Source organism: Botryllus schlosseri, chromosome 15 (genome assembly GCF_051294905.1).
Source record: "Botryllus schlosseri isolate E-star chromosome 15, Bs_hap1, whole genome shotgun sequence".
NCBI lineage: Eukaryota > Metazoa > Chordata > Ascidiacea > Stolidobranchia > Styelidae > Botryllus > Botryllus schlosseri.
In genome coordinates, this window is record NC_137250.1 from 24,323,221 (window position 1) to 24,336,329 (window position 13,109).

The following is a 13,109-nucleotide window of genomic DNA, read 5'->3' on the forward strand; positions in this document are numbered from 1 at the left end:
CGGCCCATGACGAACTCGGCCTATTGAACTCGGCCCATGCCGAACTCGGCCCATGACCAACTCGACGAACTCGGCCTATGACGAACTCGGCCTATGACCAACTCGGCCCATGGTGAATTTGTTAATAAAAATTATTATAAATGTCGTGAATTGTATTAATTGTGTGGAGACAATGGACAACGACGTTTATAATCATTAATATCAAGAAATTCCCCACGGGCCGAGTTGGTCATAGGCCGAGTTCAATAGGCCGAATTCGTCATGGGCCGAGTTCACTGGTAATCATATTACCTGCAGAAATTCGAGTATGAACATAACAAATAATATCGCAAAAGTCTTGTAGTGTTGTGTGCCTGTCCGATAATCGCAGAAACTCGAGTATGACTAGAACCAGAGCCTTGTGTAATGTCAATGTTCTGCTTGATCTCGATTCACAATAGTCAGAGCCTACTCCTTGGAAGTATGCAAAATCGCACTTGAATGGAACTCGTTGTCATTGCCAAAAATACAAGAATACCCTGGAATTCGCTTGAAAGACCTCTGCCAGTCGACATTAGTAGAAAGCCAATGTACAACGTCAAGGTTTCGGCCAACGCATTGGTTTCCTTTTTTAGGTAGGGAATTTCGATGTGGATAGGCAGCATTTGCCACTGAGAGAAAAAACTACCATACTCTAACACTACCAGAAACTACATTCGCTTCATTTGCTGCATCTTTTCTAGGTCATGGGTTCCTAGCCGACTTTGTCCAAGGATTTTGATCACCATAGGCTTATGTTGTATTGGCACCTTTCCCTCTCTTTATAGCCTTACGCTGGCATAAGGCATTTACTGAGTAACTGACTCGGCTAATATCTGGATTCCTGCTGTATCTCATCGAAGACCGCTGTTAACTTTTACCATTCGTGAATAATATTAATGAATGTCAACTGATTTGTATAGAACTCTGAACATAGTGTTCACTTTTGGCCTTCTTGAAATTGGATGTAAATTTCACCGACTTGTTACTAGTGGTAACTAGAGTGGAACCACCGGGTGGTTATAATGGGGCCTATGAACATGGAAGTATTTCCTGCCAAAAATCTCAACGCTTGTAACAGATATGCTGGAAAATATAAGAATATTTCAATCTACTCGGAATTGCTTCGCGGGTCGGATGAAATCGTCTGGCGGGCCGGATGCGGCCCATATCTTTGACACCCCTGCTTTACATTATAGTAAACCCCACAGTGATAGCAGTAGCAATCGTCAGATTGGTAAAGAAATACCATGGCTTATACAATTTCAACAATAACAAAAAAGCAAAGACTTTCAAAGAGCATATTGTTCATATTTTTTAAATCTATTTCGCAAACATTTGGAAAATTGTGAGAACAGATGTTATTCAGTGTTTCATTGCCTTTTCCGTGACATCCTCAACCTCATTTAGGTCTGAAACAGATTGAAGCGATACAGTATGAGTCAATTTATTATAGAATGGATCGCATTGAATTGCCTCAAGTACCCTGAAAATTTTTATCTTTTTCAGGGGTTTTGCCATTTCTTTACTGTGGATAACATAAAAGCGGAGAACCATGCCATGAAACTGTTCAGACGGGCTTTTCAATCCACCGTCTTTCTTCTGCATCACTATGAGGTTTCCCGATGGCGCTGCAGTTGTTAGGCATGTGGCAATTGCTTCGTTGGCTTGCTTAGAAATGGCTTCCAAAAGCACTCCACCAATATATTCAAGTATGTCTAAAACACGTCAAAGTTTTTACATGGAAAGGCAAAGTATAGGCTATTTACTTACCAGATTCCTTGCTGTTGACTCCAATCTCTGTGATTGGATGCTGCTCTTTACCGCAGACGAGAGAACCAAAAATCTTCAAAAGTAATGCTGAAGCTGGCAATTGTGGCAAACCCAGAAACTTGTTAGCTTGATGACAGGATATTAGAGTAATGTTGATAAAATCCGTCAACACCAAGTTTACAATATTCAGAATGGAGTTTTTCCACCAATGGAACAGCTTTGGTCATGTCTAGTTCCTCGAATGATGGCACGCATTCAAAGTATTTTTTGCTATTTACACAAGCCCTCTTCAAAACAGCAATTACACCATCCTCAGATATATTCCAATTACTGGTGAGAACTTTATAGTTTTTGTAATGTTTCTTCAAAGCTTTCACTGTAGGAAAGGATGCTTCGCATTCCTCACAAAACATACACCTTTCCAGTTATTGAGCCCTTCGAAACATTCTTCAATTTCCATATCAGTTAGTCCCTCCCAGTCATCCCCAAAGGCCAAAGTGATGCGGCCGAATCAGCCATGATACCGACTTCTATGCGTGACGAAGTATGATCTAATTCTGGCGAAAAATATAACAGAGGATACACGGGATTATTCACTAGTCATAACGTCTCGCCACCGCTACCTAAATGTTGAACTGTCTAACTAAATCCGACGCAGCTTCAAGAAATACATGACGAATCGCCTTGAACGCCATAGAAACAAGCTCTGAGCGATCCTGTTTTGGGTGCAGCCATCTGACCGTGACCATTCTGCCGGCTAACAATGGGGGAACAATCGAGTCGTCACTCCAGTCATACTCTATAGTCCTATTCACATGAGTCTCGACTTCCACTCGACAAAATCAAATGAAGCCGTAAGAGGGAGGGCCGTAACAGCACTTCGTCAGCCCCTTTAAAAAACGATTGTCTTGCGCACCCATAGCGTGATAAATCAAACTTCTGAGAGCATATGGATGTAGCATTTCATGATTGATAATTGCGGTAAGCAGTGAAAACATATATCGTGCGATATAAAATAATCGAACCGCTAATTAGATTAGGATCAAATCTGACGCCGTGGCGCATTAACAATATGAAATCATAGTGTCCTATATGGTGTCGACACAAGCAAATCGCACGGTTCAATGAAATTGTATCACGTCACAGTTTGCATTTGGTTACAGGCAATTTGACGGTGATTTTTGACCGGCTTGCAGAGCATTAAATTTGATGAATCGGGTATCAATCGAAAGCTGACTCTGCATTGATTACGAAAATATAAATTTTATTCCGCTCGCGGCCCTGGAACCCCCACAATCAGTCCCCAATTAATCATTGTCGAGTAGATTGGCTGTGTGACGCAACAGTGCTGTCTGGCGAGACGAGTGACTAGCTCAAGAGCAAGGATGCGGCCGAGCGGCGAGAGTGGGATCAGCTGACGTCGCGGCAATAGCGATGTGCAAACGCGCCACAGAGAAACGCTGCGATGTTGATACTTTTTCTATGCGTTTCGGTACAAGCGAGCACACACCAGCCTTTCCTTGGCTTGTAAGGGTAGAACTGGGTCCACAGAATGTATTAGGGCCCGACCAATTTTCGCGCAATATCCTTCAGCTGATAAAGATATGTAGGCTACGTCTAAGTAGTCTACATTGGATATGTCAGATTATTATGATATCGATTGTCTTAGCCCGCTTGTTGCGTAGGGCTCCAGAGACACGTCGCGCTTTTGATGGCGGGTATCGATACTTTCTATAGTCGCTTTTATGGTTAAGTGTGAGCAAGGAGCATTGAGCATGAGCATACATTACAAGCTTTTATTTGATCCGTATGGGTAGGACTTGGTCCGCGAATGCATCAGGTAAAATGTTGATTGTTGAATAAAGTTTAACAGCAGGAGTGTGGAATTAAACTGGTATCGCAGTCCGGATTCAATCCGTTAGCAGAAAGCTTGCGGGCCATACCTGCCAAATGATTCCAAAATGTTACCACTAAATTCATACCTTTGTTTTTCACTGGAATATATCTGATATCACTATAAACGTTGACGTTGGAATTTGGTTTAGCATTTTTCAATCACCAAATAGATTTTTTGACTGCCGGGGACCTTTTGCGTCAAAAGTAATACAGTGGTATCACATATATTTGAATTATATTCATTCTGTAGCCTGTATATATATTCCTAATGTAACTTACGTAAAACGGATTTGCAGTATTGTTTTCGCATCTGTGAATAACTGAATGTCCATTGTCCATTCGGCCCAACAGAGTTTGCACTTTTTCGCCTTCTCGGAATTTGGCAAGGTCACCGACGTGGTGCTTATGGGGACTAGAGTGAAAACTCAACACTGTAGTTGTATTACTACAATATGATATATTTACATTATCTAAATTTGCGGTCTTGAGTGAATCTTATTACTTGAAAGTATATTTTTCTTACTAGAAATATCTCTAACAGCTGAAGGATTGCGCGAAAATTGGTAGGGACCAAATACATTCTGTGGATCCAGCTCTACAATTACAAGTCAAGGAAAGGCTGGTGTGTGCTCGCTTTTAGCGAAGCGCATAGAAAAAGTATCAACAGCGACACGCATCTCTGGAGCCCTACGCAACAAGCGGGCTAAGGCAATCGATATCATAATAATCTGACATATCCAATGTAGACTACTTAGACGTAGCCTACATATCTGTATCAGCTGAAGGATATTGCGCGAAAATTTGTAGGGCCCTAATACATTCCGTGGACCCAGTTCTACCCTTACAAGTCAAGGAAAGGCTGGTGTGTGCTCGCTTGTACCGAAACGCATAGAAAAAGTATCAACAGCGCAGCGCTTCTCTGTGGCGCGGTTGCACATTGCTATTGCCGCGACGTCAGCTGATCCCACTCTCGCCGCTCGGCCGCATCCTTGCTCTTGAGCTAGTCTCTCGTTTCGCCAGACATCATTGTTGCGTCACAAAGCCAATCTACTCGACAATGAATAATTTGGGGCAGATTGTGGGGGTTCCAGGGCCATGAGTGGAATAAAATTTGTATTTTCGCAAGCAGTATAGCGTCAGCTTTCGATTGATACCCGATTCATCAAATTTAATGCTCGGCAAGTCGGTCAAAAATCACCGTCAAATTGCCTGTAGCCAAATGGAAACTGTGACGTGATACAATTTCATTGAACCGTGCGATTTGCTTGTGTCGACACCATATAGGACACTATGATGAAATCGATGATAGGGCAGGGCAGATATGGCAAGAGCATATTTCTATTTGCAGCAAGTCCGCTTTAGCGTGCAGCTTCTGGTCGACGAGGTTTGCCGCGGAGGCCGTTGCCAGTTTCTAGCATATCTATATTTCCGGCCTCGCAGAGGGAGAGAATTGTTTATTCGGTGGATCAAAGGCACAAAAATACCAAAAAGAGGCAATGTTTATACTATTAGAAGTATTATCTAATAAAAAGAGTAAAGCGTCTTGACTGGCAACCTTTTACGTTCATTGTTATGGGCGTTATGGTGACGGAAAGCATCACCCGACCAGCTCAGATTTTCATCCCAAATCCATATCTGTTCCGTATAGTCTATCTCCGGCCACATTTAATGAAGCCGTTATATAGCTATTGCCATACGGATTCTGAAAATATATATATTTTAATCTGGTATGGTTACTGAATGCATGCGTGCCATGATTCAGTCAGTGGGGTGAGGGCCAGAGTGGAATTGGTGGCAACGTCACGCGCAACTTTTCGTTTGATTACTTGATTATTCTATGCGAGAAACCCTTCAGTCACGCGCAACTTATTGCTGAAAACAACCTGTGTTTCCAATCTGGGGTGAGGGTAGATTTCACTCAAGAGACTAGTCCTATATTAGCTTATGAGAGAGAGATATGATATTCTTTTTCGCCTGCACCATCGAGATGCTTTGACGACGGAGTTGCGATACGGCCCCATGAGGTCATCTAGTCTGCGCCCCCGGTTTTTTTCTCCTCCATGCTATCCGTGATTGCTAAGCGCATAGCAGGATAGCTGCGGATACCAATTTTCGAGTCTTTGGTGTGACCCGGCCGGGGATCGAACCCACGACCTACCGCTCGAGAAGCCGGACGCATAACCATTACACTATCTCGCTTTGGTCGCCAGTCAAAAAATCTGATCGTTCCGAAATCCATATCTAAAATTCAACTCGAGATGCTAAATTTATCTCCTGACATCATTCGGAAATGCTAATTTAAATGTCTGCAAACAAACACTATTTTTCACACTAGACTATAGCTATAGACTGCAACATATCACGTCTACTCCACAATTGACAAATAAAGATTCTCTCTCCCTCTCCACACTCAACTGCACCAATCACATAGTGATTTATAGCAGTGGTTCTCAACCTTTTTGACCTCGCGGACCGGTAAAATTCCAAAAGAATATTCGGCGGACCGGTGAAGTTTCAAAAAATTGAAATCAACTCAAAACGTGAAGTATGCAACTGTTTTATGCAAGGTTATGATGCTAGAGAGACACATTTTGAGGGGTTTGATCGGAAATAAAGATGTTCAGTTTATCATGGCACTCATCTGATGATACCGTAGTGCGTCTGCTGAGTCGAGGTAAAATTGCCCTGCCAAAATAAACGTGCTAGCGCCGAGAGTCTTTTACAGTCTTTCGCGCTGTCAGCATGTACTTCAAAACTTCAGCATTGTGGCATAATGTCGCCTCAGTCGTCGCTGTACATTATTATATCACTTCACTGAAATATGTAAGGTAGGAATTTGCAATTTGACGTCACGTAACGTCATAGGTACACGATCGCGTTCACACAGAACTTTTCAAAAAGGTTCGTGCTCAAACAAACCTGAACCTATCAGAGGTTCATACGATCCCTACAATATGAATACATGCGCCCCACGAAAACACCTGACTACAGCTACACCTGCCCATCCACAGAATTAGGGCCGATCGTCAGCCTAATTGCCCAAAATCGGCAGTCTTGGGCCCCACAAAGCAATAAACCAAACTTTTAGCTAGGGGGCATCACCCCCAGACCCCGCAGTTGGTTGGTTGTTTCCGTCAGGACTTGTGAACGCATTCAATTTACTGAGCATAGGCAGATAGTTTTCTGGCCGAATCAGTCAATATAAAATCGTTGATTGCATATATATTGCAGTAAATTTGTAGACTATCATAATTATCAGACTTTTCGCTAGAGTTGATTGAGGTGTCGTGTTGGAAAATTTAGGGCACGTAATAGATAATAATTAAACATATTCGGGTGGGTCTGTTGGAATAGTTACTTTATTGCATGTCAATATTTTGTCACCTAACTGTCTGTTATTTTGTGACTAGATATTGAAATCACCCAAGCGTACTAAACTAAAGTACGCACACTATTCCCAATTAGTGTTTCTTCATCGGCAAATAATTTAACTCTGGGCTTTGTCATTTGTGCTGTGGATCACAGATTGCCAGGACAGTGAGATTAGGTACCAGCCATTATGGAGCCTATGGACAAATATACATATATATATATATCGAAGTTATCGGTCAATAAATGGCAGTCATTTTCAATCAAGGTTATCCCACCGGTGAGTTTATCGCACACTTTCCGGATGAATGTCAACAATCGACAATTGTCTCGACTCTTCTAGGAAATATTTCATATAAATAATTGAGTAGCGAGTGTCAGGGCTGTAATACCACCGATCTTTTGGCCAAAACGTTATATATTTCTTGATGTACCTTGGCACCAAAATGAAGGAAGATGTCTTATCAGCCTCAAGTGATATTAGTAATATGCCAGTCTCTCATACTCCCAAATGCAATTGACCACACCATGTCAGAAGTCTACTGATGCTACTCAAGTAGAATAATGAATTATTTCCTGGAAGAGTCAGGATAGTTGCTGTTGCTGACATTTTTGACGTTGACATAATATCGATGTAGCCTTGAACAGTACGGCAAACAGAGTGAAACTGTTAAATTGTGATGTCATCCCCATATTATTTACTTGTTTTTATATTCACTCGCACTCCATTCATCTGGTTCCCTATGTAGCCAAGAGGAACGTCAATGATGACATCCAAATATCGGTACCGGTAGGGTTCGGTCTTGAAGACTTATTTACTCTGAGTGAGCACTATTGCGGTTATTGCAAAACCATTAGAGTTACATTTTATTCTCGGCTGTTGAAATAATTAAGTCTATGTATCTATCGAGTCTTATCGTCTAAACACTGAGATTGTAGTTCTCAGCATCGTCATGTGATCCCTGTATCATTTGAAGCAATGACTTGAAATACTGACCGTTAATACGATCAGTAATTTCTGGTACAGGCATACACGTGACTGGTTAATTGTGAGTGTTATTTGTTAATATCGTGATGGAGATGATGATTCTCCGTCTAATGTCGTTATCAGGGCTGGGCAAAATCGATTATCGATCACGATGACGTCACATTGGTATGAATGACGTGGATAGTTGAATTATGTACTTTTTATGCGACCAAAATTAATCTAATTTCAGCTCTACATTGAAGTCTAATAATTTTTCAACCATACCTATTCTATTGAACTTGGTGACAATGCTATCGTTTGATTAGACTGCTACTTAACAGATGCAGTGGATCACTACTTCAGAGATATGCCATTTCCTCAAACTTGAGTAGCTCTTTGCTACATGTTTCTTATGTGCGATACGAAAAATAGAGGTTTTCAGCCTTTTGCGGTCGAAAATAATAGTTAATTTTCAGTGTCAAGGAGCTTAGAATTTCAGTACTGTAAACCGGGGTAACTTTGGACTTGAGGTAACTTTGGACACTAAGCAGTAAAAGATTTGAATGGTTATTGATCGAAAAGAGTTGCCGCTGGATGTCCAATTCTTTTTCATGAGGTAGAAGTACCACAAGTAGTCTCAATAAAAGGTGGATTCATTTCACTACCAGATAACCTTGACCCAGCATTGATAAATTGATGACGGGGGTCAATTTCATCAACATTGATGGCCATTATAATTCTTGCAACCAAACAGACGTAGCATATGTGATTCATAGCAGCACATACCTTCAAGTAGTTTTAAAATCCATGGCAAAAATATCAATGGGCTGACCCTTGGATCAATATAAGAAAATGTGATGTCCAAAGTTACCTCGTCAAATTTTATCATAACGGGGTAACTTTGGACAGTGGAAAATGTGATATTTAGAGCTCAGGAAAGTGGCTGCTTCATCTGTGTCAAAGTGTATTGTCAACTATGTTCGTTATGACCGGCCTGATGGCTTTTTAAAATGTAATGAGAAGGTTAATAAATTAAAAGTTTGGCAAAATATGAAAAAATGGGTAGGCAATGAGCCGAGAGACTGCAATCAGGTGTAAGCTACTTCAAAAACTTATCACATACTCCTAAAAATGAGCCTGCTGAATATGGGATATCGTAAATTACGACAAATATATCCGTCAGAGGACATAGGAAAGGGAAAATGTATCTTTTAAAGAACAGTAATATATTTGAAATCGGCAATAAATCACGGTAACATGCTTGATGTTTGCTGTCGATTGCTGATACCGCCAGTGGGATACCCCTTATCACCATATGTTATTTATAAGTCCCAATTGGTGAAGGCATGAGGGAAAATTGAGATAATGGATGAATAAGGGGCATTAGCCTTCATAAACTACCCAGTTTTTTTTGGGGGGGGGGAGGGGATTAGGTAGAAATCATGCAATAGGCCAGGCATATACTATTTCGTTTCAGTTTTAGCCACTGCTCTCATCAAATCTTACCAAATAAGCCTCATTTACGAGGTCTCATAAACTATAGAGTGTAAAGGCATTCAAAAAACTACACTGTCCAAAGTTACCCCAAATGCCGGGGTAACATTGGACACGGATAATTTACAAAAATAAGGTACCTATTTATGACCCTGAAGATTTTGGATTAGTTTATTCTAATCTATGCTCTATGACCCCTGAAAAACACTAAACTTGCCTCCCCTACACCCTAGCATATCCAAGATACAAAGCGGAATTGTTGAAAATTGTCCAAAGAATTAATACCAGTACTCGATTCATATCCTAGTGCTCGATTCATTGTGCACGGCCCTAGCTTTATCTGTTATCAGCGTCATTAGCCATCTCTATTATGATCCTGTGATTATTAATTTTTTCTTATTTCAGACATAATTTCTGGGTTGGGGTATTCTAGGGGGTTTAGTAGTCATGGGTCTTCAAGACTTGCAGGAATTCATAGAAGCTAGTTGTCCGAAAGCCGCCATAAATGTAGAACTAGATAAAGTCGCCTGGCGGAAACGAGGTGGAGGCAAAAGCAAAGCCCCATCCGGTCAAATAACACCGCTGTTTGTAGTTCTGGATACAGAAGGTTGTCTGCACAGAATGTACGGAGGCTCCTTCACCGATTGGGTATGCGGCGGACAATGGAATCAGATGTATCAATTTGTGGCCGCTCTAGCAAACAGCGTCCGGAGACTTAATATAGAGATGGTTGTTTTCTTGAACGGCTCTTTTGAAAAAGAGAGAATGCAGTCTTGGAGTCGAGACCAGATGATCGTGAAAGGAAATGTGAGACACATCCTCAACCACATTCACAAAAAAGGGGTACCACCGCCACGCGCGTGGTTCACGCCGCCAGTAGCTATCGAACATAGTCTACGTCTTGCTTTTCGCGACTGCGGTATTCGCGTGGAGCAAAGCAATAAGGATCATCACCGTGAAGTCATGTCGTTTTGTCGTGGAAATGTGTTCCACGGCATAATAGGACGTTCTGCCGATTACATCGTGTTTGACCCGCCGAGATATTTTTCCTCTCACCAGTTTAAGCTTTCTAGAGACGGCAGGTTTATCACGACGACGCAATTTCTTCTGGACGAGGTTTCCAAACAATTGGAGATCCCACAATCATCGATGCCGTTGCTGGCGTCACTTTTGGGCAATCATATCCTAAGTGAAGAGGATGTTGGCGAATTTCAATGGAGGCTCATCGAACCTGATCAGACCGACTCAAAAAGTAAGATTAGCAGAGTTCACTTACCGACTGGTGCCTCGATCATTCCGGCGATAGCAAAATACGTTCGAGAAATCCAGGACCCTGAGAATCTTGACGAAATCGCCAGAGATGTTTTCCGCAATTCTCGTGGCGATCTCATCGAGCAGACCAAACTTCTTCACGAATCGGTTGCATATTTTCAATCCGCTAGTCGCAACGGAGGCAGAAGTGTGGCACAACACAGAGCGCAGATCAAAGCGAAAGAAGTACCTTCGAAAGAGGAGTCTGAGATCACGGAAGACACGGATTGCTCCAAGGGCACCGATTCTGATTCCAAGGCGAGTTCCGAGGAAGAACTTGTAAAGAAAATGAAGAACCTCGAATTGAAGCCAGAAAATGGAATACCGTCTCTTATGCAAGCTACAACGCGCCATACTGAAGTGGGTACTTCCGCAGTCCCGCCTGTAAGCCCCGATATTATGAGAATCGCTAATCACCGCCACTCAATGGGGATGATGCATCCTCAAATCCTGCAGATTCTCACTCGCCGAGAGATTCAAATTCCGATTTGCATAGAAGACGATCACCAACTCCCCCCTGTGCCCAGTATCTACCAACCTCTGCGCCAGCACATTTACGGGATTCTGTTTTCAGTAGGAAATAACAAGTCCAAACGTCGCGTTATCGTTAAGGAATGGTGGGCTTCGAAAGGGAAACTGCTTTTCACGGCTGAAATCGCGGAGGCGCTGCCGTTCAACGACTGGCCGGTCCCGCCACTGCACCAACTATGGCTGGGCCGTGAACCGGAGGATAAGAATCGTAGAATGCGTGCATTCTTGTCTTGCATGCGATCGGATGTGCCTACTATGCTCGATCAGAGCTTGGTTCCGCAGCATGCGTTGATCATGTGCACCGTTCTGAGATATCTCATCCAATTCCCGACGCCCTTGTTGCATCGTCACGAGATCGATGCGTTTCTTGCGACTTGCGTGTCACCGCTTTTACACGATCCGTTCACAATTCAGGAGGTGGAAACCCCGAGCCTGACGCAGAGAGGTATTCTGATCGCTTCTATATTCATGCGAGGCGTTGAAACGGCGATGCTTGCGAACGACGTCTGTGGAGAGCCGGTGCCCGTCATGTTTTCCGCACCGTGGCATTATTTTGACGGAAAACTCTTCCAAATGAAGTTAGAAATAGCAAACCAGGACGGTTCTAACTTGGTGCAGCTGTGTGAAGGTCGTGTGGATCAAGTGGCGAAAGTGGAAAGGATGAGACAAGCCATCCTGGAAGGTTGCGGATACTCGTTTGCAAAAACATGTTTCCCACCTCCGCCACCCGAGTTTTCCCCTGGTATTGCATTTATGGGGGGCTACAGTAACTTGAGTTTACCGTCAGCAAAAGCCCATTACCCGGGATGGGCTTTTCACCATGATTTCAACAGTAATCATTTCATGTATCCCCCGCCAAACCCTCATTATACCCAACTGAAAGTGGCGGGTTATACTGTCGGTAATTGGGCTGGTGGCCATGCCAGACATGGCGTGATGAACAAAGGGAGAGGAATGTGGTTTGGGCCGGGGGGTGACGCTTCTAACTCTAAGAACTTGTATTAATATTTCATTTGTTCTGTATTTGGAGGAAGAGTTTATCAATTTATGCTCGTAGTTGAATATCCATGTTTTGTAGATTAGTGTGCTTCTACTGCCCTTGTGTTTATATCTATGTAGTTTTTCATGCGTCTGGGGAATGACCTCAGCCCATCAATATCTGTTATAGCAAGGTTTTGATTTCTCGTCTGCCTCCACAACCGGCTGTGATCCCAACTCTATTCGATTTGTGACGATACCATCGTATCAAGACTCCAGTAAACCACAACTCTAATATGGCAGTGCACTCGGATTCTGAGCGAGATTACATTTGATTGATCTCAACCAATATTGAAATTACTCTATCATTGCAGGCTCCCAAACACTTGATTTGTAAATAATATCACACTCCATAGGTATTCCGTATATTACACGATCATTATGTGTCTTGATATCTTGCTATGCGTGTAACTATGGACGAAATGGGTGCTCTGTTTGCGGGGTCCGGCTCGAGCGATGAATTTGGTCGATGTACTAACAAATGATCATGCTTGCTGGGGCATGAGATTACTGCCGCGATTTATTATGTTTTGTTGCTCAGTCCAATAAAAGTTGAAACAGAACAACTATACTCATGCTGAGGCCAGACAGCAATATGTTGCAGTGTTGATAGGATTTGTTTTGCGTGTTGGTGTGAAGAGGGTTAGATCTGTGAAAGCTATATCTATATATTGGCTGCAGGGGCGGCAAAATGAGACTGCACAGTGTACAC

The 13,109-nt window shown here is 42.6% G+C and overlaps 2 protein-coding genes and 1 long non-coding RNA gene across 3 annotated transcripts in view; 2 read left to right on the forward strand and 1 right to left on the reverse strand.

The window, feature by feature from the left end:
* LOC145457856 (uncharacterized) overlaps positions 1–13,109 on the forward strand; it is a 77,286-nt gene that overhangs the window by 60,041 nt on the left and 4,136 nt on the right. The window lies entirely within an intron of this gene.
* LOC145457814 (apoptosis-inducing factor 1, mitochondrial-like) overlaps positions 1–13,109 on the reverse strand; it is a 91,720-nt gene that overhangs the window by 56,316 nt on the left and 22,295 nt on the right. The gene's annotated exons all lie outside the window — the stretch shown is intronic.
* LOC145457808 (constitutive coactivator of PPAR-gamma-like protein 1 homolog) lies at positions 9,472–12,963 on the forward strand. Its single transcript, XM_080336103.1, has one exon. It carries the CDS (start codon positions 9,965–9,967, stop codon positions 12,362–12,364), a length of 2,400 nt encoding a protein of 799 aa, XP_080192229.1. The 5' UTR covers positions 9,472–9,964; the 3' UTR covers positions 12,365–12,963.

Bases quoted from the DNA above. Each gene is read 5' to 3' on its own strand.
- LOC145457808 (XM_080336103.1), top strand. From the start codon at position 9,965: ATGGGTCTTCAAGACTTGCAGGAATTCATAGAAGCTAGTTGTCCGAAA.